Genomic DNA, 25827 nt, shown 5'->3' on the forward strand with positions numbered 1-25827 from the left:
TAAATCACCATAACTAATACTAATATAGTTATATTACTATAAGGTACTATTAACTATAGTGATATACTAGTATTAGACATTAGTGTACTAATAGTCTAATACAATCAGTGAAATAGTTAGTATAATATTTATACTAATACTATTATACAGTTATACTAACTTAAAATCACTATAACTAATAGTAATATTAATATAGACTATAGTTATAACTTATAGTATTATAACTATACTAAATCACTATAACTTATAATAATATAGTTATACTAAAATTTAAATCACTATAACTAATACTAATATAGTTATATTACTATAGGGTACTATTAACTATAGTGATATACTAGTATTAGACATTAGTGTATTACTTGTTTTATTTTTGAATGCATGTTAGTATGTTACTTGTTTTATTTAGTTGTATTTTTTGTTATAATCAAAAGTTTAATTACTTTAGATTATAATGTTGAGAAAATTGAAAGCCTTCCAATCTTCTTCTTCTTCTTCTTCTTCTTAATAAAAAAAGTGGGTCAAATAAGAAGTTAAAAAAGACAAAAATAAAAAAATCCGACTCCGCTCTGACAAGTTGGAGTCGGAGGTCGGATTCTGACAAAGTCGGAGTCGGAGGTTGGGCCCTCCGACTCCGAAAGGGTCGGTGCTCAGCCCTAGTTTGTTTTATTTGACAAACATTCTTTTTAGGGCAATATCTCGTAATAGTATATATGTAAATAGCAATAAAAATTTTTGAGTTAATTTGATTTATTGATTTCAGTAAATGAAATAAAGAAGTTAAATAAAAATATTATAAAGTAAAAAATTATATTAATTAATATTATTTTTAATATTATTTTTATCTTAAAATTTGAAAAAATAGTATTATTTTATGTTTTGTTTGAGAGTTTGTGAAAGTTATAATAATTAGATAAACAATTAAAGATTTAAAATTAAAAATATTTTATATTTAAATGATATTTATGGATAAAATATCTAAATATATCTAAGAATACTTTATAACAGTTATATTACCAGACAAATCTTAATGTCTAAGTGTTTATGTTCAACTTAAGTGATAATTAAATGAATAAATCTTCGTATCAGCCCCTATTTTGGATCAGCCGAGACACACCTTACGTGTCCCAAGTAAAATGACCAAAAACCCCACAACAAAACCAACTTCCCTCTCATTTTACGTTTCTTCTTGCTCCCTCTACCTCGTGTCGTCCGAGCCCCGCCATCCCCGCCCCTCGCCCATCCTCTCCCCCCACCCCCACCACCTGCCCGCGTTGGCATCCTCTCTCCCAGCCGGCGTCGGTATCCTCTCCCCCACCTCCACCCCCACCCAGTGTCGCCATCCTCTCCCCCACCAGTACCCCCTGTAGGCCAAATGAGAGGCATGGCTGAGCATGGAGGGCTAAGGGAGGTGTGGTGGAGCTGCTGGTGGCTGAGGGAGGCTTGAGGTGGCGGCTGGAGCCGTGGGTGGTGGCGTACGGCTCGGTGGCACTGCAGAACTCGTATGGGTGAAACCCATTTTTGGGAAAGAGAGGGAGAGAGCTGCCATGCTCAAAGAGTCTAAGGGGGAGGTCAAGGGGCTCGGTGGTGCTCGACGGTGGGGCTGGAGGCTGACGACGGCGGCGGTAGCAGCGGCAAACCATTAGGAGAACCCATTTCGGGTTTCACGTGGGGGCTTCCGGATGGGCCTCAACAAGTACGATCCTGCTGGAAACGGTACAGCGTCTGCCGATGAGGCCAAGTCTGTCGAGAAGACGGTGTTCGATATCAAGCTTGAGAAGTTTGACGTGGCGTCCAAGATTAAGATAATAAAGGAGGTGAGGACGTTCACGGATTTGGGTCTGAAGGAGGCCAAGGAGTTGGTGGAGAAAGCGCCCGTGGTGTTGAAGAAGGGACTCACCAAAGAGGAGGCCGATTCCATTGTTGCCAAGTTCAAGGACTTGGGTTCTACTGTGGTATTGGAATGACAATTATTATTATTTTGAACTTTTCGGATTTAGTCTTTTGATGTAGAATAATGGCGTCTTAGATTAATGGGAAATGAGAATTTTGTTAGTGGGAACTGTTATCGGGTGCTTTTATATGATCCCAGTTTTACTGAGAATGATTCTCTCCAAATTTGTGCTTGTCGTGCTATATTGAAAGTGAAAAATCTCAATTCTTCGTTTGTTTGAGCATATCACAAATACGATCTGGTTTGGTATGTTACATGTCTTGTCTTGTACAAACCAAAACCCCCAGAATCTTATGTTGATGTATTGGTTACCTATTGGCCCGTATTTTCATTCACGATCATTGTCAAATTTCATTCACCATGGTTTGTTTATTTTTCCACCGGATAAAACTCCATTCAAGGCAGTTTTTTTAGGCTTTATCCTCTTATTTCTTTGAGGCTAGCATGGGTTTAAAGTAAGATGAGAAAGTTTTTGCTCTTGGTGTTGATTAAGAAAAATTCACATTGGTGTTTACGGTTAAAGGATAGGGGGCTTATTGGCTTATGATTGAGGACACCATTTGCTGTGCTATTTGCACTTATAGATTTTTGAGTCAATTAACTAGGAAAATAGAAAGGAATATAAAGGCTATGAACAGTTTACAAATGTTGATAGGCTAGGAGATTATGGTGTTGAGGCATTTAGTTCTTTGAGACGTGAAATTGTTTGCTACTTTTGTGTTTGTAAGGTTTACTGCTAGCTTGCTCAAAGCTTGCTGAGATAGGATTTTGGTGCTACATCAACATTTTTTAGGAAGAAATAGAACCAAGGTTACCTTCTTTTTGCCTGCCTTGATAGTCAAACATGTACAATTACTCAAAATATTATTCCTTTTCTTGTGCCATTCTTTTGTCACGAATAAGGGGCAATATGAAGGCAAAACCATAGAAAGGTGATAGAGACATGTTCTTGCTTGCCCAAAAGCAAGATTCTCCGTTGTACATAATATGTGGTAAAGCTCTTGTGGACTAAATAAATATATTGCACTGTCTGAAAAAGATTAGGAAGGCTATGGAGTTTGATACTGCATGGGGTTGGAGGAAGATTCTTCATAATAAGGGAAGTCATATACTGTATATTGTATTGTATTATAAAGCATTTTGCTTTAGTTTTTACCTTTTGAATGAGATTTATTATTCGTCAAAAGAAAATGGAAGCTCCCTCCTCCCTCACTCTCCTGTGGCGGAAGAAACAGGGAAGCAGTGCATGCCTAAGAATGGCATTCCAATATTCGCAACATTGGAATAATATTAAAAAAAATATTCTAACAATATTTTATATAACTTTTAACTTTCAACTAAAATCATTTCATCTCATCTCCTCATCCATTTTTTTTTTTTATCAGTAAAAGATAGATATTATATATATAAATGAAATAGGCATAGCCCTTGTACACAGGAAGTATACATAAGAACTCCTAATTACATTCTAAGGACGATAAATTAAAGACAAGAATTCCTGAACATTATCTCCATGTAATACAATAGTGGAAAACCAACGCATTAAAGTGTGGAGAAAAAAATTATTCAGCTCAGTCGTAGTGCGTTCCTTATCTTAAAAGCATTGTCCATTCCTTTCTATCCAAATACACCACATTATGCACAACGGAATAATTTTCCACCCTGCTGCCACTTGATGGCATCCTTGCATCTTGGACCAACAACCCAACAAGTCCACCACCCTCATAGGCATAACCCAAGCAATATCTACCCAACAAATAGAAGCCCCGTGTTTATCAACTACTGTGTGCATGCATTCGCATTTGCGCTTCCTTTTCACCCAATCCCTTGCTATCGCGTGGGTTTACAGTGGGATTTGGATGAATTTGTGACCAATTCAAATTTTGTGTTGCAATTTTTCTCTCCGTACAGTGCGATTTTTTCTCTGTACACTTTCCTGGTTTCTTTTCTTTTTGTGTTCTGTTGGTGGTGATTTGTTAATGGCTTTTTGTGGAGATTAGCGTATCACAGCAGCATTGGTTTAACATAGTGGGTTGGATAAGATGGGGCTGTGCAACGAGGTGCTTAGTGATCAGAAGTTATTTGAGTTTAGGAAGGTGAATGATAGATGGTGGAATATCATAGAAAGTAGTCGCCGTTTGGTGAAATATATATCATTAGACCATGAAGCATTGGGCTAGCTGGGCTCTACAGTGAAGGAATGTGTAGTGTCAAGGGGAGCTTATGAGTTTCTGAGAACTCATAGAAATGGAGACACGATGTTAATGGTGCGGAAAGGGCATAACAGCAATGGTAGTTTTCTCATTATCTCAGAGTTTGGTCATAATAAGAGGAGAGGTTTGATAGTGGTACTGGAAGGGTGGAAGGGAGAGGGGTGGAAGAACTTCGGAGATGCTTTAATGGAGTTCCATTCACCCTCTGCTTTGAGCTTGGGAAACAGAGTTATTCATGAAGCTCAGGCAGGTTACAGCGAGGTGCATCATGCTGCTAGACGTACAACGTCGAGAGTAGGAGGTGCAAGGTCGTACAACAAGGTGCTCCAAATGAGGAAGGGACTGTCTCGAGACGTGAGGGCCGTGCTGCCAGACGTGCCCATCGTGCAGAGGCAGGAGGGAGAGGGGAGCAGGCTGTTGGGGTCAAATGAGGAATTAACTCTGAGGGTAATTGTCTGTCTAGAGGAACAAGTGGAAGCTGTTTTAGAAGAAATTACTTACCTGAAACGCTGCGTCAAGGGCAAGGCTTTGATGGGCCAGAATTGCAGAGAGTTTGGGCCTGAAATGGGCGTGAAATGCAAGCCAGAAGTGCCGAGTGTTACGGGCCAGAAATCTGGTGAGATGGGCCTTGGGATGGGCCAGGCCGCAGGCCCAAAAAAGATTTGGAGGCCTGCATCTCGGGTGTCTGCCGAGATATCCGGCCAGGCACCGTATCGGACTCCTACGGAGCCGATAAACTGGTTGTCAGCACCCCCACCGGCACAGAAAAAACCGCCGGTCTCCGTCGCCAATGCTGGCAAGCAGGTAGGGTTACGCCGACGAGAAGAAACGAAGGAGGGAGAGATCGTGGTGGAGCCGAATGGGGTGGAGATCTCTGGAGAAGATTTTGCGTCGCTGCCACCTGTCTTGGGGCTAGAAATTGGACAACCTGACTCGTGTGTGGTGGTCGAAGGGGCGCATGTTGCTCTTGAGGTTGTTCCCGTGCATGTTCTCTCTCTGGCAGAGGAGGTTTCTTTGAGTCTAATGTCTCCGGCTTGCGGCTTGAATTGGGAGATGGCACAGACTCACCTGTGCAAGGTGGAAGAAGGCCCTGAGGTGATTCCAATGCAGTCAGATGAGTTGGAGCAAGATTTTTCAGTAATGGGGTGTTCGACAGAGTCTTTTCCACTGGATATGGTTTTCTTGGAGGAGAAAAAATGTGAAAAGTGTGGAGATGGGGTTGAAGAATTAAAATCTTTTGCTCCTATCAGTGGGGAACCAGATTCAGTGTGTGTTTCGGAATTGACTATTTTTACTCCTGCTGGAAAGGAGGGGGATTTTCTAACTCCGTTGCGTACACTCCATCCCAGCGCTAATTATGGGAGTTGTTCGTCAAAGTGGGTTTTCAAAAAATTAGAAGAGATTCAAGCTGTCATTGGGATTTCATTTGGAGGTTATGAAGAACAGTTTAAGGCCCTACTTGTAGCACTTGAGGCTAACCATTCGAAGTCAGCCTCTAAGAGGGATAGAGAACTTAAAAAGTTAACATGTTCTATTAATTATGATGTGAAAGAAGGGAGTGGCGGAAGAGATAGAACGAAAGGGAGGGGCAATAAAGTTGTATCATGAAGCCTAAGATTTTATCATGGAATGTACAGGGGCTCAATGATCGTAATAAACATCTTTGTATTAAATCAATATTGCGGATGTGGAAGGGTGATGTGGTGTGTCTTCAAGAAACAAAGCTATGACTTATTGATAGGAAAATAGTGCGAAGTTTATGGGGGTGCTCGTACGTGGATTGGACCTATTTGGCCTCATTGGGAGCCTAAGGTGGAGTATTACTTATGTGGGATAAAAGAGTGGTTGAGTTGACCGAGGAGTGTATTGGAGAGTTCTCGGTTGCAACCCGTTTAAAAAATGTGGTTGATGGATGGGAATGGGCATTTGCAGGATCCTATGGTCCTAATGTGGATAGGGATAGGAGAAGGTTGTGGGAGGAGTTAGCGGGTCTGTATGCCTTATGGGAGTTATCGTGGTGCATGGGGGGAGATTTTAACATTATTCGCTTTCCTAGTGAGCGCTCAAGGCAATGTCGACATTCTTGGGCTATGGAAGAATTTAGCGAGTTCATCTTTGATCTGGATCTCATGGATCTCCCTCTGGCAGGGGGTGAGTACACTTGGTCAAATGGGAGAGTTTGGTCAAGATTGGATAGATTCCTTGTTTCTCCTTCTTGGGAAGCTAAATATCCGGAAGTAAGACAGAAACGACTAGCTCGAGTTAGTTCAGATCATTTTCCTATCCTTTTGGATTGTGGGGGTATGCATAGGGGGCGCCGGTATTTTAAGTTTGAAAACATGTGGCTAATAGTGGAGGGTTTTGTAGAAATGGTGCGTGATTGGTGGTCTTCTTATCAATTCGTTGGTACTCCAAGTTACGTTCTTGCAAGAAAGTTGAAAGCACTAAAACAAGACTTGAAGAAGTGGAACTTGGCGATTTTTGGTCACATTGACAATCAGAAGACTACATTGTTGGAGGAATTGCAAGACTTAGAGGATAAAGAGTTAATGGGTGAAAACTCGGAGGATGTGTTATTGAGGAAGGGCACGGTTATGGCAAACTTGGAAAGGGTTTTGTTGTCAGAAGAGATTTCATGGCGTCAAAAATCCAGGGCCCTTTGGTTGAAAGAAGGTGATAGGTGTACCAAATTCTTTCACAAAGTGGCTAATTCACATCGGTGTAATAATGCTATCGAGTCATTGCAATCGGGTAATCAGGTCCTATCTTCTTCTCTCGAGTTAGAAAATCGTATTGTACAGTACTATGAGACCCTACTCACAGAATCAGCCCCTTGGAGGCCGAAGCTTGATGCCTTGCATTTTGAGGCAATTAACTCGCAGAGTGTGAGTGTGCTGGAGAGACCTTTTGTTGAAGAAGAAATTTACAAGGTCATAGTTGGCATGGCAAAGGATAAAGCGCCGGGGCCCAATGGTTTTTCAATGGGTTTCTTCCAAACTTGTTGGGACATTGTGAAAGGTGAAGTTATGCAGGTTTTCAGTGAATTTCACGCTTTTCAAAAGTTTGAAAAATCTCTTAATGTGACCTTTATTACTCTCATCCCCAAGAAACACGGGGCGTTGACTATTGAAGACTTTCGGCCTATAAGTTTGGTTAGTAGTGTATATAAGATTATCTCGAAGGTTCTTGCTAACCAACTTAGCCCGGTGTTGGAACACATTATATCCAAGTCCCATAATGCATTTATTCGAGGGAGACAGATCCTTGATTCAGTACTCATTGCAAATGAGTGCTTGGATTATAGAGTACGGGAGGGAGGTTCAGGTGTTCTGTGCAAACTTGACATGGAGAAGGCATATGATCATGTGAATTGAGAATTTCTTTTATATGTGCTTGAGAGGTGTGGTTTTGGGGATAGGTGGATTGCATGGATGCGTCATTGTATCTCAACAGCCCGGTTTTCAGTATTGGTTAATGGCACACCTGCTGGTTTTTTTGATAGTTCGTGGAGATTGTAGCAGGGAGATCCCTTACCTCCTCTTCTTTTTGTTATAGTTATGGAGGCCTTAAGTAGGATGGTACAAGCTGTAGTTGGAGGAGGTTTCTTATCGGGCTTTCAAGTGGGCAATGGTTCTGGTGGCCCTATTATCATTTCACACCTTCTATTTGCAGATGAGACGTTAGTATTTTGTGAAGCGAATAGAAGCCAGATCCAAACTTTACGAGCATTGTTACTTTGCTTTGAAGCTGTGTCAGGATTAAAGGTGAATCTGGGCAAGTCTGAGATGGTTCCCGTGGGTGCAGTTTCTAATATCATCAGCTTAGCAAGTCTTCTGGATTGTAAGGCGTCCTATTTCCCTATGAAATACCTGGGACTTCCGTTGGGAGCAACTTTTAAGAATAGAGCTATATAGGAGGGGGTAGTGGAGAAGATGGAGAAAAGGTTGGCTGGGTGGAAACGGATGTATTTATCAAAAGGAGGTCGCCTCACTCTTATCAAGAGTACTCTCACTAATCTCCTAACATACTTTTTATCGTTGTTTCCTTTGCCTGTAGGGGTAGCGAACAAAATAGATAAACTTTTTAAGGCATTCTTATGGGGAGGTACGGGGGAGGAGAAGAAATTCCATTTGGTTAGATGGAAGACGGTATGTGCAACACTTGTAAATGGGGGTTTGGGTGTGTGTAACCTGAGAACTTTTAATAAAGCATTATTGGGTAAGTGGCTTTGGAGATATTAGTTGGAGGGGGGATCTTTGTGGAAAAATATTATTGACGCTAGACATGGTGTCGCTTGAGGTGGTTGGTGCTCTAAGGAAGTGAGAGGGGCGTATGGGGTGGGTTTGTGGAAGTATATCAGGAAAGGATGGCCATGTTTTGCAAACCAAATTCGCTTTGTAGTTGGTGAGGGCATTCGAATTAGATTTTGGAGGGATGTGTGGTGTGGAGCAATGTTTTGAATACCGTACCGGATGGTGTACCGGTCAAGACGCTGGAACGAAATATTTCGGTACCGGTACCGTTTCGTGTACCGTTTCGGGATAGTCGATATATGAATAAATTATATATATAAATATATATAACAATTATATTCTAAAATAATAATTTATATATGAATAAATTATATATAAATACATACATACATATAAATTATAAATAGTCTAGTTTAAATTGGGGGTCAAAAAATGAACTTGTAGTTTGAAAAAACGAAAAAAAAAAAAACACAGGCCGAAATATCGGCCGGTACCGGCCGAAACGGCCGGTACCTTTCGGTAAGGCCGCTATTTTGGCCGGTACGGAACATATATAGTACCTGTACCGGCCGGACGGCCGAAACGAAAAATTTCAGCCGTACCGGCCGGTACGGTACGAAATTAAAAACATTGGTGTGGAGACCATGCTTTGGAAAGGATTTTTCTAGCCTGATATCGTATTGCAGTGAACAAGCTGGCTTCAGTGGCAAATGTGCGTTTATTTTCTTATGGTGCGCATCAATGGAATATTCTTTTTAACAGGGATTTACATGATTGGGAATTACCTATTATCTCAGAATTTTTCAGCTTGCTATATTCCATGGAGATTCATTTGGCACAGCGAGATAGTTTGAAGTGGAGGTCTAATAACCACAAGTTATGTACAGTTAAGGCGTTTTATAGTATGCTGACAACACAACTTGATATTACGCCATTCCCCTGAAAGAATATTTGGAGCTCTCGGGTGCCTTCTAAAGTAGCTTTTTTTGTTTGGAGTGCTGCTCTTGGGAAGATATTGACCACGGACAACCTGAGGAAGAAAGAATGTGTAGTGTTGGATTGGTGCTACATGTGCAAGAAGAATGGAGAATCTGTGGATCATCTCTTATTGCATTGTGAGAAAACAACCACGCGATAGCAAGGGATTGGGTGAAAAGGAAGCGCAAATGTGAATGCATGCACACAGTAGTTGATAAACACGGGACTTCTATTTGGTAAGCCATAACTGCCAAGCATTCAAACACACATCCCTTGAAAATGATTCTTTTCTTCATTTACTCTTCCATTGGTTAAAATGACAGTCGCAAGGACATCTGAAATACATATTTAACTTGGCAACTGAAGTCCCTATATGTAATTATTTTGGTGGCCTTTTACTTCTCTCACTTCAGTTCTAAAATTTGGAAAAATCTATGAACTTTTAACAAAATGATCCCAAAAATAGCAAACACAATTCACATATCAATCTCCCATTTCCCACATTTACAAGCCTAGCCATATTTACAGTTATAGACATTTTGGCTGAAGATGGAGCTGCACCAGTACAGTGATGGACCCAATGCACGTTCGATACTCTTGCTACATGAAATTCCATCATCTGCAAAATTTGCAAAGATACAACTAGGATTAACAGCCATCAAGGGCACTAAACTATAATGTGTAGAAATATTGCAGCTTAGATACAGGCAATCAAAACAAAGTTTTCTTATTGGTCAACAAGAACCTCTCTATGATAGTATGACAACATCCACCAAGTTGTAAATCGTGGATGTCGGGGTTATATACAGGGTTCGTGTGAATTTTAGTACTCAGAATAAGTTATTAGTTACTTTTTTTGGAGAAGGGGGGGGGGGGGGGGGGGGGGGGGTTGTTGGGATTGTAACATTCTCTGAAAAAAAATTCAGGAAGGGAACACGATAGAGTGGTGTAATAGAGGCATTAGGGATCCAATGCATCATCCTAACCATAGTATCCCAAGACTACACACAATGGACAGCCAAGTTAAAGGGCAAACACAGAAAATTGTAAGCAGCCTGATAAAAATAGAAATATTATTAAGTCTGCTAGATACCAGCTAATTGTAATTGACAACAAATTGAAAAGAAAGACTGCAGCCTCAGATCTAAAAGAAATAAGCATTAATTTATCATTGATTGATGTGATTCCATGAATTATTAAATTTCCGCACAAATAGCAGCAGCGATCATTTTGTGATAATGTTTTTGTTCTGTTAAAAGAATTGTGCTTAAGAGGCATTTAAATCTCACTTCTATCAGCAGCAAGACCAATTTATTAGAAAGAAGTAAAGGCTGAAAAGAGATATGCTCAAGAAAAAAACTTGAATAATTCTAAACGCTCATTAAAAGCACTAAATGTTATGAAGTTTGACAGCTTCAAGTTTTTATTTCTGCAAGCATGATAGTTTCAAGAAGTCACAACCGAAAGGAAAGACACAATAGTGGAAATACCTCTATGTACAAAGCAATTGCAGCCCTGTCAGAACCCCTCAGTTCCTTTAAATTGGTAATAGCCTCTACTATAAAGCTTATCCAACCTACAATCAAGCAAAGGAGGTTCCAAGTTCCAACAGAAGAAATCAGTGATGTCAAGAAAAACAGGATAACATGGTTACCATTACAAGATTCTTATGGACTGTGACACCTGGAGAGCCACCTTATCTTTGGAGGCCCTTTTTATTCTTTTTTCTTTTGTTTGGCTCTTTCCTTTATAGTTGCTATAAATACGCAATATGGGTTTAACAGCAGTCTGCCACATTGGAGGGAGCAAATATCTTATGGAGATTATTTAGCAGCCAAGATTGACGTCTTCTCCTAGAGCAACTTTTCCAAGAGTGGTACCATATTTGATGCTTAGACCAACTTATCAAAAAAAAAAAAAAAAATTTGCTGCTTAGACCATGTATAAAAGTCTAGCAATATTAGTACATAGTTTGTAAACTAGAGTTACTAAATGAAGTGACATGAGAAAATAAAAGTGCTATGGGAACTCTAGATCAGATAAGTTAAGAATGAAAACTACCATGTCCTAAAATGGTCATGCAATGAAAACATTATTAAGTGAAAAAAGATAAACAAAGCTGTTCTTGAAGGATTTTAAAGAGAAAGCACAAACTTTTTTATTGAATCAAGTAAATAGATGTAGCCTAAAGGAGCAAGAAATTGATATAAGAAAGTCATGACAGCTAGCCCCATTGAATGCAGTAGCAGAAACCCAAAAAAATAAGGTGTGGAAAAGAAACTTCTAAGCCCAACCAAGTTGGGGTTTGCCATGAAGGCCTCTCCAGCAAACAAAAAGATCCACCACCCTCCTAAATGTCACCCATGCAAGATTGGTCCAGCTAAAAATCTCATCCCATAAGATTCTTGCCACCGCACGGTTAAGTAAGAAATAAGCTAAAGCTTCACCACTTTATTTTACACGTATGGCACCAATACATTACAATAGACCCACGCTTCCTCAAATTTTCCATAGTCAAGATTTTCATAAGAACAAAAACAAAAAAAGTTACTTGCAAAAAAAAAATTGCATTCTTTTTAAGGGAATATGGCAAAAACAAAAACAAGAAAAGTTCCTTGCAAAAATAATTGATGAGGCAGTTTCCAAAGTGAAACTTCCCATAGGGTTGATACTTGCTGATGGACTAATAATCTGAGTCTCCGCTTGGCTGCCTAGACTACAGAGGAAATTGAGGATAGAGTAACTCAGATATGGATGTCTTCTTCTTTTGTTTTGAAAGAGTGAAATACCAAACTCCATTAGCAAAAACATTATCATTTTACCTATGTTTGAAGATGATCATATTGTTTCAGGTGCAACAGATAATTTTAAAACAAACTCAAATTGTTTTATCTCTATTAGCTTTCATCACCGACCGGTGAAAGTCTTCAATTTTCCTAAAGAGTAAACAAAGCTAAAAAATAAAAAGTAAAAACACTTCAAGAAAGAACACGCTGACCCTGTGCGTTGCTAAGATTATTACTACTTGGTTAAAAAAATGATGTGGGTCAAAAAAACTCAACTTTAAAAACTACAGAGAACTTCTAGTACGATTAACTCAATTCCACTTCCCGACAACATAATTCAAACTCTAATGTAGGTAAGATGAATTGATTTTGAATTCTTAAGTTGCATGAGCTCAATTCTATAGATAAGCACATAAACTTATATGCCGTAGTCCCTTAAATCTGGATCTTTACCCAAGTTATAGATGGGAGACATAATACTTGTCTTTAACGAACAGTGTTTGAAAACTTGTGAAAGAGTATTGAACTTTACAATATTTGGCTTACGGATATCTCATAGAAAACTAAGTTAAACGAATTATCCATTTGTGCTATAATTTTGAGGTTTTTGAGGCTGTTTCAGCTCAAGTTTATCCATGAACAACACAAAACTAAAAATCACAGTGGCTTAAAAAACATCAGCATTCGAAATCTTTAGCTTTAGGAACTACATCTGTAGCTAAGAGTAATGAAAATAGAAAAAAAGAGACCAATTTACTGGAGACAGAGTTCAATGTATGATATAAGAGTACCAAAAGCTGGTTCTGAAATTTTGTGTTTCTGAGGCTTTTGAGCTCGGATACTAACTATTTAACTAATATTCAAACAAATAAAACCATAAAGACCTTAACTTTACGATCTACAACTTTAAACGTTGCTTTCGAGAACCGAGAACCAAGTAAATATATATGAACCAACCAACACTTGCGAAATCGCAACAGGTGGAGATGAGCCGTCGGTGGGTGTCGCTGGACTGAGTGATGGCCGTCGCGGGGTGGCGCTGGGCAGGCGACGCGGGTTCTGCAGACGCGGGATGTGCTTCTTCGTAGGATTTCGAAACGGGCGTTCTGTTGTTTGGGTAAAACGAGCGTTTAGAGGAATAAAAAAAAAAAAAAAAAAGACGCCAGCTCAGGTATGCTGCGGATTAGTTGTGAACAGTAAACTGATCCGTAGAAAAACTCTAATTAAGGAGACGTTTGTATTCACAGCTCATCTCAGTTCATCTTAATTCATCTCACTACTATTCAGCAACTTTAACTCACAAATCTCATTACTATTCACAACTCATCTCACTACTATTTACAATTCATCTCAACTCATCTCAAGTCATCTTTAAATCCAAACATCTCCTATATCAATGTACGTTAGTTTTTGTGCCCACGTATCTTGAAAGTGAATACTTCAGGAAAATGATCTTTAAAATATTTCAAAATATTTAAAGGATATTGTTGTAAAATTAAAGAAATAAAACAAGATATTCAAGACAAAATTGGCTATTCAAGGGCTCAGTATTAACTTGGCTCTTCAAGAGCTCAGTATTATTTACTATTAAAAATTTCTTCCCAGTGTATTACACACACATATGTGAAGAGTCTCTGTAAGGATATTCGGCTCTCTCACTCTCTCTCTTTCTTTCTTTTTTTATCTTTCTTCCTATTCCTCGTTCATCTATAGTTTAGGTGAAAAGTTAGATAGGAAAATTAGGTCCCATTACTTGAGCGGTATGTCAAACGCAACTCGAGCAAATACTAATAATATATTTACACGTTTGCATTTCAAGAGAAAACAAATAGAAACACTCTCATATAAGTATTGCTCATATAATCCCCCACCCCATTGTTCTCTCTTTCTCCTCTCTTTCTCTCTCTCTCCACAGTTCTTCTACGTACAACCGGCGGTGGGGAACCGCCGGGTAATCGGATGACGTGGCTAAAGCCACGTCAGTCGATATATTAAAAAAAAAAAAAAAGAGGTAAATGGATGAGCACGTCTTTGTGGGAGAGAGAGGCAGAGGGAGAACGTTTGTTTTTGTCGTCTTTGTGGGAAGAGAAAAGCAGAGCTTTGGTTTCTATTGTCCTCTTCGTGGGAGGAGGGAGCAAACCGAGTGGGTCTTCATGGATTTCGAGTGGTCATCTTCGTGGGAGGAGGGAGCAAATCGCGTGGGTCTTCGTGGGAGGAGAAAAAGCAGAGGCTTTTGGCATTCTTCGCGGGTCGTTGAAGTGGCTTCAGATCTGTGCTTGTCCTGTGCTACCAACGACACACTCGATTCCTGGTTCTATGCTGTTTATGGGTGCCAGAGAGGTCATAAGATGGATTATAACATTTCTTGTGATTTTCTTACACACTTGCTGACCTTCTTCTTGAAATCATCTCTCCTATCTCTCCATTCCTTCTGCAAATACAAAATGCAAACATGGATCTTAGAGCACAGGTCGACAAATTAACTTTTAGTACCGAATCATTTATGACAACACTTATAATAAATCCTTTTTGCTGTCTGTATCTCATTCAAAATGATGTTCTGGCAATAATGGGTGCAGGAGATGCAGTCAAAAGAAAAAAATCAATAGCCAATGATCACTCACTGCTGCTTCAACATTTGTAGGGGATTCGTCATTAGGACTGGAAAGCATTGATATTATACTCAAAACAATACTTTCAACCTGAAACAACAAAAAAAAAAAAAGACATTTGTAAATGCAAGAAGAAGATGCAAAGAAGAAGATAAGAAAACGAAACTATGAAGACGATGCGAAGACGATGCTGCAAAGATGAAGGACTCTGTTTGAAAGATGTGAAGAAGAAGCTGAGAAGAAGAAGCTGCGAACCCTAAGCTGCGAAACGCAGGACTCTGTTTGGGAGGGAGGCTTCGAAGGACTGTGTTCGTCTGTGGGAAGACGAAGGAAGGGAGGGCAACTTTGGGAGGGAGGACTTTATGTTCGTTTGTCGTTTTGATGTATAATGAAACGCAGCGTTTCCATTTTTCCACGCTGGCAACCGACTCCCCAGCGGTTACGCTGGGCGTTTGTATTCAGCATTTTTCCTCTCTCCAACACCAAATGTTTGCTCTCTCTCTCTCTCCCCCCTCAAGTGGCCGGTCGAAACTCACTTTCTCTCACTCCTCAGTTCCTCTTTGTTATTGTTCCTCATTTTTTTAATTTTTTTTCAATTCTACGTACTCATTTAATTTCAATACTTGATTATGAAAACTAAGCAAAAATGTTAGAGCTTGTGCTTGTTAGAATGGGCTTTATTTACATGGGGACAGTTCTATTTTACTTTCTCTTGAAATGCAAAGGTGTCAATGCATTATTAGAGGGTGTAAATTCTTTCTATTCACATGTCTGGGCCCTAGCCTCTCCCAAATGGAGAAGAATAATTTAGATGTTGAGATGAATTGTGAATAGTAAAATTTTGTAGATCTTATTAAAATGGATTTAATTTTTAAGGTTGAAATGAGTTTAAGTTTTGAAAAATACTTCAGCCACATAGGAATTATACAAAAATAAATCCACAAACTGGTGTGGCTTGATGTAATACATCCGATTGTAAAGTTATTTTTATTGTAAAGTAGATCTAACAGATCTCGTAAAGCTACGTTAGTTTATAAATTTACTTTTGTATAATTTCTTTGTGTCTTCAGCCGTTCTCTTAAATTTTTAAGTTGAAATGTATGAAGTAGATTGAGATGAATCTAACTTTTTTTTAAGAAAAATTGAAAAAGTAGTGAATCTCATCAATAATTAGTTTGAGATAAGTCGAGTTGGATTTAATAACTGAACACAATGCCACAAACTACACATCTTTTTTTTGCCCCCTTTTTCCATAATAAGTATGTAATGTATAGATAACGAGTAGTACAACTTAATTGATTTAGCATAAAAAATAAATAAAGAATTTAAAATACATATGTTGTGGGATCTATATAACATAACCCAGGGAAAGAAAGGACAGTCAAAAGTTTCTTTACTTGATGAACATCCTCCACAAAATCCTTATCTAAATATATTACTAGCCAGTTTTGTCATTACGGAAACCAGTTCTGGATCAGACCAGCCTAAAATCAGACCCATTTGACCGGTTCGGTTTAGTCCAATCTCGTTTTCTGCTTTTTTTTTTGCACCCCTAAAATTTGAGGAGAAAAGAATTAGGAAAATTGAAATACATGAGCTCATAAATAAAAACAAAAAAATGTTAATTAGATAAGTACTACTCCAACTGTGAGGTAGACATTGGCAAAGAATAGTCAAGAAAGCTTAGTTTGATTCCTTTTGGGACCACTGATCAATGTGGTCATTAGAGGTGGGCTGCACTTCACAAACATGAAATAATGTGCATCCATTCAACTTCACATCAAAGATGACCTTTGAATAAATAAATAAATAGATAACACTCTCTTTCAATATTTACGGAGGGAGAGAAAATAATCCCTTATTTTTCTATCTACTGCTATTTTATTTCCACTCCCACCTCAGCCCCATGTTTTTTTCTTAAGAATGAAAGAAATCAAAGGAAAAAGAAGGAAGGAAGGTTAATAATGTAAGAAGCAGAGCAAAACCAGGTTGCAAGCTATATTTTGCTTCCCATGTGCCCAAAGATTAGGCCATGTTCGGTTATGAAACATGGATGAAGTTTATTATTCAAAAACATAAGTCATGACATGAAATCAAACATAGATGCAAAGAAATTTCGTTTTCGTGCTTTTCTATTTTTGTTTTGTTCTTTTTTTGTCCATTTTGCTTTTCCCTCTCTTTAGAAAATGAAAACAGATAATCTTTTATGTGGCAAAGATCATTTGATAATTGATTGATTGGTGGTGTGCTTTGAGTTCTGTTTGTGGATTGAAGCATGCTTATCCTGATGAGACGGCCTACCACCAAAGCAAAGGAAAACCTCGTGTATATTTTTTTTTTTAAAATGAGAGAATATGGCAATCCATGTAAATTAAACATTTTACCACCATTCACCATTTAATGCATTGGCCCCCGTTGTTATTTCTATTGATCATATTGGCAATATGTTAATGAGTGTACAAATCTCTTCAAGTTCCATATTTTTTTTTCTTTATGCTCTTCAAGTTCCACATGATGAAGGGTCTTGACTCTGGAATCCATTAATCTAGAATGAAACAAAAAGCTATACTCTGAACAAAAAGTTCCATATTTCTATTGCTTAATCAGTGAAGATCATTTGATCCAAGTGCAACTTATAAACATGATAAAACAAAAAGCTACATTCTATCATGAACTTACCCAACTCAACCCATTCTACTCTACAGCCCTCTGCCCACCAAAAAGACCATAGTTAACACGACTCCAACTAACACCAAAGCAAGGCATGAGCCTCTTGATTGTCATTTCATCTAAACACCCGAAGTGAGTGATTTGAGCATGTGAAGCCCCCATCAACCATGAGATTAGCTCCGCTTACATACCTTGCTTCATCGCTTGCTAAGAATAGCACAGCATTAGCCACATCATCAGTGGTCAATTCTACACCCTGCAGGTTAGCATTACTCCCAGTAAAATCACGAAAACCTGCCATGGCATCCTCAGTTCTCTCCTCCTCCGGCAAGTGAGCTAAAGCCAAGCCTGTTAGAACAGCATAAGGAGAAACACAGTTGACACGTATCCCATGTAGTCCAAGCTCAGCTGCAACATTCTTGGTGAGCCCTAAAACAGCATGCTTGGACCCTGTGTAGGCATGTGGACCGAGCCCCCCTATGGCACTTGCAACACTGCACAGAGAAACTATAGAGCCCTTCTTCAATGGGATCATAATCCGAGCTGCATGTTTCATTCCAAGGAAGACTCCCTTCACATTTACATCAAATAACTTCTCAAACTCCGATATGTCTGCACTGCATATATCGGGACACGGTGAACCTGACAAACCAGCATTATTGACCATGATGTCAAGTGTACCAAATCTACTGACAGTGAAGTCAACTGCACGGCAAACATCATCTTCTTTGGCGACATCACAATGGAAATAACAAGAGTTTGGTTCACCACCAAGTGTATCACAGACATGCTGGCCAAGGTTGTCCTGTAAGTCAACTATACAAACTTTTGCACCATGTTTGTGGAATAGGCGCGCAATGCTCTCTCCAATACCAGTGGCTCCTCCTGTAATCAATGCCACTTTCCCCAATAATCTGAGGGGGAAAACACAAATGAAGGTATTATATCCTACAAGGAATCTAATGCAATATATTAGAATATATTAAGGGATTAACTATTAAGACCACTGATGGAGCTTCCGATCTGAGTTAAGACTCAGAATCCTCTCACCCCTTGTAAAGTGAAAAACAAAAACATTATTATTGAAATGAAGCAATTTGTTTTTGAGAATTTACTTCACTCACTTGATTTCGGAAAACAAGTGTGGCTTTCCTAGGGAAATTGGTTTTCTGAGATGGGTAGATCGTTCATATTTAGGATATCATTCAGTTGGAGAAATCAAATACTAAAAGTTAAGTTTGTGACAAGGCCATGGTAGTTGGTATTATAACTGGTAAATACTTGTCGAAGATCTTTCAGAATTAGACGCAAAGGGAATTGCTGAATACAATTGAACAAATATGCTGTCAAAGAATTTGGAAGCAATTCCTTTTCTAACTACCAGTTGAACAAGTAGAGGCACTATAAAACAACAGTTCAAACTTCAGACCAAAAATCAACCACTGTAAAACATGTGTAAATTTAAATAATATAGATTCTCCCATACAAAGTCATAAAGAATCTAGACTTATTCAACTCGCAAAACACTCAGCTACAAAATTAAGCATTTCGACGATTCATAATTTTGCCTAACCTCAAGCATTAGGAACAAGAAAAAGGGGAGAGAGAGAGAGAGAGAGAGTTGTTCATCAGTTGACACGATCGCTCTTCAATTTACAAACTAAAAAAAAATCGTACAACGGGCCAATATGAAATCAAAATCGAGATTTAATTCTCATATTACAAAAAAAACGGAAGAACTTCGAAAAATAGTATTCCGCCATTCAATCAAGTATAAATCAAGATCTAAAACTACAGACAGAGATGAAACCACAATCAGTTTGACGGTAAAGCCAAAAGCTTCAGTCAGAAATTGAACAAAACAAGAGATAACATGAAGCTGAAAATCAATTGTACCTAGAAAAAAGCAGAAGGTTTTAAACAAAATGGTAAATTGCATGGAATGAAGTAGAAGAGAAAGGTAGAAAGATGTCTTATTGGTTACCTTTGGCCTGGAAGTGAAGACTCACCACCAAATTTGGCAGAAGACATGATCATTTGGGAGAGTTTTTTTTCCTTCACTTGGAGAGCGTATATACTCGTGCTTTTGTAATGCGTAAATAAATATTAGGATATAAGAATAACTTGGATGTTGAGAATCGGGCTGTGCATCCGGATCCAGATCCAGATCTGGATTTTAAAAAGCGGGAGGATATCTGCCCAGGTTAACCAGTCCAAAAACAGACAGATATCTGAATTTGGGCCGGGTTATAACCGGATATCTATCCAGCAGGTTTTATACCTGATTTTTTTTATTTTTTTTAAAATATTTTTAACTCTTTTAATAAGACTTTTTTTATAGTCTTTATATTTATTTATTTTTTAAAAAACAAGTGAAAAATTCATGATTGTGGGTTATTTCTCGGCCTTTTATGTACAGATGTTTTACAATTTTTTACATAGCCTTTTTTAAATATCTTTCTTTTGTGTTAATTTTTTTTTTAGATTTTCTTTTTTTAAAAAAACTTTATCGCCAATTCAAATTTTTACAAGAAAATAAATATAAATAATGTTGAGAAAATAAATGCAAGAACAAAATACAAGCCAATGACATATATTTAATATGGAAAATGATAGGGTTACTACCCTCTTACTACTCATTTACAATTCTTTTTATATTTGATTTATTTTTTATTTTTTATTTTACTTAATGGTTAAGGAAGTGACTATTAGTAAATTTATATATTTTTTTAATTTTTTCTTAATGATTAAGGATGTTAAAAAAATACTTAAAATAAAATGATAAAAAAATAAAAATACTATAAGTAGTAAATAGGTAGTAGATGGAAAGTAAGCCTATCATTACCCATTTAATATTTTCTCCACCAAAGCTATTTTGTTGCTGTGATGCCTCCCCTGGTTAAGACTAATCCCTTTGAAAAGAACATTCGTGAAAGATTTTCCTTTGAAGCCAATGTGGACCTGTGAGCAGAAACTAAATATCTTTCAATCCTCAAAATGAATAGAGAAACTAAGGAAGAAATGCAAGAAGTTTACTGCATTAAAGACGAACCATCCAAAGCTCATGCCACTTTCAGTCCTGCAATAGAAATAAAAGAGAGACTTCAAGCATACTCAGTAAACCAACAGTGTCATATTTTCACTCTAATTATTATGGAAATTTTGGAATAGGAAATAGTATGCATTTCTAATTTAAGCTAGGGCAAACTATACACGAGAAGTGAGGATTCATACAATACTTCTCAAACAATCAATAACACCAACACCCGGAAAATCATTTATCATCATACCCAGAAATCAAACAAGCCGATTTGTAAAATGGATAGCAAATCTTCAAAAAATCCCAGAAAATACGAAATCAAACAAAACCCCACAAAACATAATATGCTAAATCTCACTAATCAGCAAGCAAAGGCAAGATTCAACCACCAAAAGATAAAAAGACTCAAAAGAGCGAAACATGCACCAATCAGAACCAAACCACAGAACCCGATTCAAAATAACAGAGAGAGAGAGAGAACCATACCGGCGTTTTCTCTGTGACTAACAACGGAGATGTCGGCTCAGAATTTGAGTTAGGGTTTGAGTGAGAGAGAGAGAGAGAGAGAAAGAGAGAGAGAGATGGTGATAGAGATCCAACGGCGGCAAGGGAAACACTAGAAGAACAAAGCAGTGCAGACGTAGAAGAAGGGAGGTGATCTGAGTTGAGTTCGAAGAAGTGAAGTAGTTGAAGGGCTTGAACAAGAAACGACGCCCTGTGGAGGGTCACGATAAAGCACACCGTATGAGAAGAAAAGTGAAACGGGGAGTTTAGTTGAATTAAGAAGACTGTTGTCATTCAGTATGCAGCGTTTTTCAATTGAGAAAATATAAATGTAAGCCTACTGATCGTGAAAGTTAGGCGCACAACTAGTGCATTGAGTGGGAAAAAAAAAGAAAAAAAAAATTTGGGCGGTGTGCTGCCGCTTCCGGCTGCTTGCCGGCTGCTCCCAAGCATTTCTCTTTTTCAATTATAAAAATAATTAGTAGTGTTTGTAAAGCACAGCGTTTTGGGACTTAAAAACACCAAAAACTGTGCGTTTAGTGTCTGTGAGGTTTTACGTTAGTGGGTAGTGAGGTAGCTTTTATTTTGCATGTGTCAAATTATCGAACCTGGAAGTTTGTTAAGAGTCTGTTTTGGGAAGGAATCGAATATATAGTGGAAAAGGTGAAGAACGTAGGGGCATCTGGAAATTGGTTAAGTTGAATTCAGTAAGGAGGTTGGCTCACTTGAGCTTTTCTTCAAACACCTTGCGTGCCTTCACTTTACATTCCTCACAGCAGCATCCTTTACATCCCTTAATTACATTAATTCAGCACAGCAGCTTCTTACATCCATTGCGTTTCCTTATTAATTATTACATCCATTCCATACAAGATAATCTTATCATATATTATAAGAATAAACTAATCCATACAGTAATTATTTCGAAATATCTTTCATTGTAGAAAAGTATAAAACTAGTGTCTAAAGTGAGGGAGTCCTGCATTATCCAAAAAATATATGAAAGATAAGTATTTTGGTAAGTAAAAAATTGAGTAAAAAAAACATCTATACCAATAACTCCTAAGTTTGCTAAAGCATCAGTCAATCTATTATCCTCTTTATAAGTATGAATTAATTCAAAAGGAAATAAAGAATGGATGATAAGTATGCCAGTCCACAATTTAAGTCATGAGCAAAACAATTCCCAGTGCTCACATCAACACATTATAATGCCAAATGATATTTCACAATGTTGAAGCGGTTTGAGGTTGTAAATTGTTGAAGCGGGCCAGAGAAGCTTGGGCTTGATTGGAAGGACCCGAGACCAACGAGGCTTGCTCTGCTGCACGGGATGAGTAATTAGGGGACATTAAATTTGGGATCATGAAAGGTGGTGAGGGAGATTGATGATAACTCAGAGGGGAGGACTGCACTTGACACGGGAAGATTGACTCTTCAAAAATAACATTACGAGAAATAATTATTTTTCCAATGAGTTGATTGAGACATTTGTAACCTTTGTGATTAGGACTATACCCAAGGAAGATACAACGAGTGGACCGAGGTTGTAACTTGTGGCGATTATATGGTCGAATGTTAGGCCAACAAGCACAACCAAAAACACGAAGAAAAGAATAATCTGGATCACTGTGAAAAAGGCGAGTGAAAGGTGATTGATTTTGAGAGACAGGTGATGGCATCCGATTAATTAAATAACATGCTGTATCAAATGCATCATCTCAATATTTGAGATGAACTTGACTATGAGTTAAGAGAGCCAAGCCAGTTTCAACAATGTGACGGTGTTTACGTTCAATAGCACCATTTTGTTGATGAGTGTGGGGACATGACCTGCGATGAGAGATGCCAAGGGAGTCCAATAATGCAGACAGTGAACGAAATTCACCACCCCAGTCAGATTGAACAGATTTAATTTTGCAATTAAATTGTCACTCTACATGAGGTTGAAATTTGCGAAAAATAGTAATGACATCACTTTTGCATGTTATTGGGTAGAACCACGTGTATCGACTATTTGAGTCTAAAAAGGTAACATAATATCTGAAACCATTATGAGAAAGGATAGGAGATGGGCCCCAAACATCACTATAAATTAATTCAAGTGGTGTCGAGGCACGAGTACATGACTCAAAAAATGGTAACTGATGACTCTTAGAACTTAAACATGCAGAACAAGATAGATTAGACTTAGACACAGCGACTGGTAAAGAAGATTTTGACAAAACATGATGAACAATTTTAAAAGTTGGATGACCCATGCAAGAATGCCATTGAGGAAGAGAGACTCGTTCACCAATAAGTGCAGATGGAGGAGAAGTTTTATTTGACATGGAGATAGGATAAAGTCCGTTCTTACTCGGCCCGTGCAGTAGAGTTTGCCCCGTTACTCGATCCTTCACAAAAAAATAAGATGGATGAAATTCAAATAAAGTATTAGTAGCTGCAGTGAATTTTTGAACAGAAATTAAATTTTTGGTAATTTGTGGCACATGAAATACATTATGAAGTAAAAATGAAAGGGTAGGAGTGGATAGTTTAGAAGTGCCGAGATGTGTAATGTTCAAACCAGTGCCATTGCCAACCCGGACTGTATCTTGGCCAGTGTATGCTTCAGCATTAATGTTAAGATTAAAAAGATCTGAGGTCAAGTGATGAGTAGCACCCGTGTCTGGGTACTAGTTCAAATCATTTTCTGAAGATGAATTAGTATAATATGCTTGCATAGAGGATTGATCATGGTCGTAAGCTTCATCATAGCGATGATAACAACGTAAGGCAGTGTGTCCCGGTTTATTGCATACTTGACAAACAGGGCGAGATTCAGATGAACTCGAGCTTCGACCACGACCCCTGTTACGATTAAAACGACCATAACTACGTGCACCAGAAGTGAAGCCAGGAGCACGCCCAGGGCTGCGTCCGCCACGAGACCCACTCGAATGAGAGACAAAATTCGCACTGCCCAGCGTGAGATCAGTGGAAGATTGATGATGGTCCAGCCGAATTTCATGAGCTATCAGATGCCCATATAAATCCTCCAAAGACAGTGGGTCAACTCGTGTTGTTACAGAGGTAACAAAGGAATCGTATTCCGATCCTAGACCCGCAAGTAAGAACGAGACCAACTCAAATTCATTGAGTGGTTGATCAGCAGCGGCTAATGTATCAGCAATGGTAGTAAATTTGTGAAAATAGTCTGAGATAGAGGAACCACATTTCTTGAGTGTAGCCAATTGATAATGAAGGTTCATGGATCGAGCACGGGATGTGGAGGTAAACATTCTTTCCAGTGTCGACCAGACTTGATGAGAGGTTTGGCATTTAATCACGTGAGTAAGAACAGTTTCGGAGAGGGATGAATTTAGAGTTGTAAGGATTAACTGGTCTTGCATAATCCATTGCATGAAGGCAGGGTTGGGTATGGTTTGATTGGTAGGAGTTGTGATCATGGGGGAAGGGCAAACCGAGGATCCATCAACGAAGGAAAATAGGTGCTGACCTTTGAGGTAGGGGACGACCTGCGCTTTCCATTGCAGGTAATTATCTCTCGTAAGCTTGATGGGTGTAAAGTTGGGGAGGGATGTGGTGGGTGCAGGGAAGGTGTTTGTAAATATGGGTGGGTGAACAAAAGGAGAAGAGACATGAGTCTCGGAAACAGGTGGAGTTGAATCTGCCATAGCTTACGTGAGTCTTAGGCTCTTGATACCATGTTGAAGGAAATGTTTTCCACACTTTGCAGAGTTGTGGATTGTCTTATTAATAGAGAAATACAAGTATACTAGTAGTAGGAAACATAACAAACAGATAAGAGGAATTTCAAAAATAGAATACAACTGGATGACTAGGTATGTTTGGCAAGTGAGAGTTGTACTCTCACTACTATTCTTTATTTTATTATTACTTTTTATATATTTTTTTACTATTTATTACTTTTCACCTACTTTTTACTACTATTTAATATTTTATTATTATTTTTTCATTACTTTTTTACTACTATTCACAAACATTCTCAACACTTCTCAACACTTCTCACTACCCAAACGTACCCTTAAATCTACTGAATTTGAAACTCTAGTTTCCTACAGCTTCTCCATAACTGCCTTATCCTTAACACACAACTTTTACTTTTTAAGCTTTTAACGTTCAAGTAACGGTGGATTGAAGAATTGGCAGTGCGCAGCTCCACAGGGACTATATACATATACATGAGTGTGCATGCATATTTCAGCAGGATGATCATGAGCATCACCAGAACATACACGTACCATTAATTATAAGAAGTAACCTTTTTCTTAACTCGACCTTGGATCAGGAACTTCTCCAGGGCCAGGACCGAGGGTGAACGAGCATGCAAGTGATTCCTCGCATTCATCAATTTGTGTGATAAAAAAGTTCCCCCATATATGCTAGCTAGCTAGTTAGTAATATTAATTGCCGACTTGCTATTGGATTATAACATGATTCATTCAATGCCAATTTCACAATAAATAGCATGAATAAGAAAGATTAAACTAATGAGTATTGCTACGTCCGCAAAAAATTATACAAAAACAATCTCATAATTGACGTGTTTCATCTAATTCATTAAATTTATTTTATAATAAAAATAACTTTATAATATGACAAATCACATCAAGCACATCAATTTATAGATTGTTTTTGTGCAAACTTACAATATTTGAGCAAAAATGCTCAGTAAATTAGGAAAAGCAAAAACTAAAAGAAAATTTAAAGAAATAGAACGCATATTATATCCTACACTTAATTCAGGTCTAGCAATTGCGTTTGTAGCGGCCACAGTGCGTTTCTCCTCT

General features: G+C 38.2%; 4 protein-coding genes across 8 annotated transcripts in view; 1 reads left to right on the forward strand and 3 right to left on the reverse strand.

The window, feature by feature from the left end:
• LOC108988790 (xanthoxin dehydrogenase-like) overlaps window positions 1-21060 on the reverse strand; it is a 43845-nt gene extending 22785 nt beyond the window's left edge. Inside the window, exon 1 of the mRNA XM_018962161.2 lies at window positions 20993-21060. The gene's annotated coding sequence lies outside the window, so the exon portion shown is untranslated. The remainder of the gene's footprint in view (window positions 1-20992) is intronic.
• LOC108987355 lies at window positions 9672-13997 on the reverse strand. Its single transcript, XM_018960263.1, has 4 exons — window positions 13988-13997; window positions 13142-13360; window positions 10889-10974; window positions 9672-10017 (listed from the first exon to the last, which is right to left on the reverse strand). Exons 1-4 carry the CDS (start codon window positions 13995-13997, stop codon window positions 9841-9843), a joined length of 492 nt encoding a protein of 163 aa, XP_018815808.1. The 3' UTR covers window positions 9672-9840.
• Window positions 14136-14909, forward strand: LOC108988845. Its single transcript, XM_035690126.1, has 2 exons — window positions 14136-14654; window positions 14829-14909. Exons 1-2 carry the CDS (start codon window positions 14200-14202, stop codon window positions 14857-14859), a joined length of 486 nt encoding a protein of 161 aa, XP_035546019.1. The 5' UTR covers window positions 14136-14199; the 3' UTR covers window positions 14860-14909.
• Window positions 17343-21291, reverse strand: LOC108988748 (xanthoxin dehydrogenase-like). Of its 5 annotated transcripts, none has more exons than XM_018962114.2 (4): window positions 20993-21291; window positions 20519-20545; window positions 20312-20427; window positions 17343-18380 (listed from the first exon to the last, which is right to left on the reverse strand). In XM_018962114.2, exons 2-4 carry the CDS (start codon window positions 20519-20521, stop codon window positions 17582-17584), a joined length of 918 nt encoding a protein of 305 aa, XP_018817659.1. In that variant the 5' UTR covers window positions 20522-20545; window positions 20993-21291; the 3' UTR covers window positions 17343-17581. The 5 variants fall into 5 exon arrangements, with proteins under 5 accessions (XP_018817659.1, XP_018817664.1, XP_018817638.1 ...); XM_018962093.2 differs by having other exon boundaries at window positions 17348-18380; window positions 20503-20545; window positions 20993-21172; XM_018962102.2 differs by having other exon boundaries at window positions 17348-18380; window positions 20312-20440; window positions 20993-21104.
• Window positions 21292-25827: the final 4536 nt, after the last annotated feature.

The sequence above is a fragment of the Juglans regia genome, chromosome 5 (assembly GCF_001411555.2).
Source record: "Juglans regia cultivar Chandler chromosome 5, Walnut 2.0, whole genome shotgun sequence".
NCBI classification, from domain to species: Eukaryota; Viridiplantae; Streptophyta; class Magnoliopsida; order Fagales; family Juglandaceae; genus Juglans; species Juglans regia.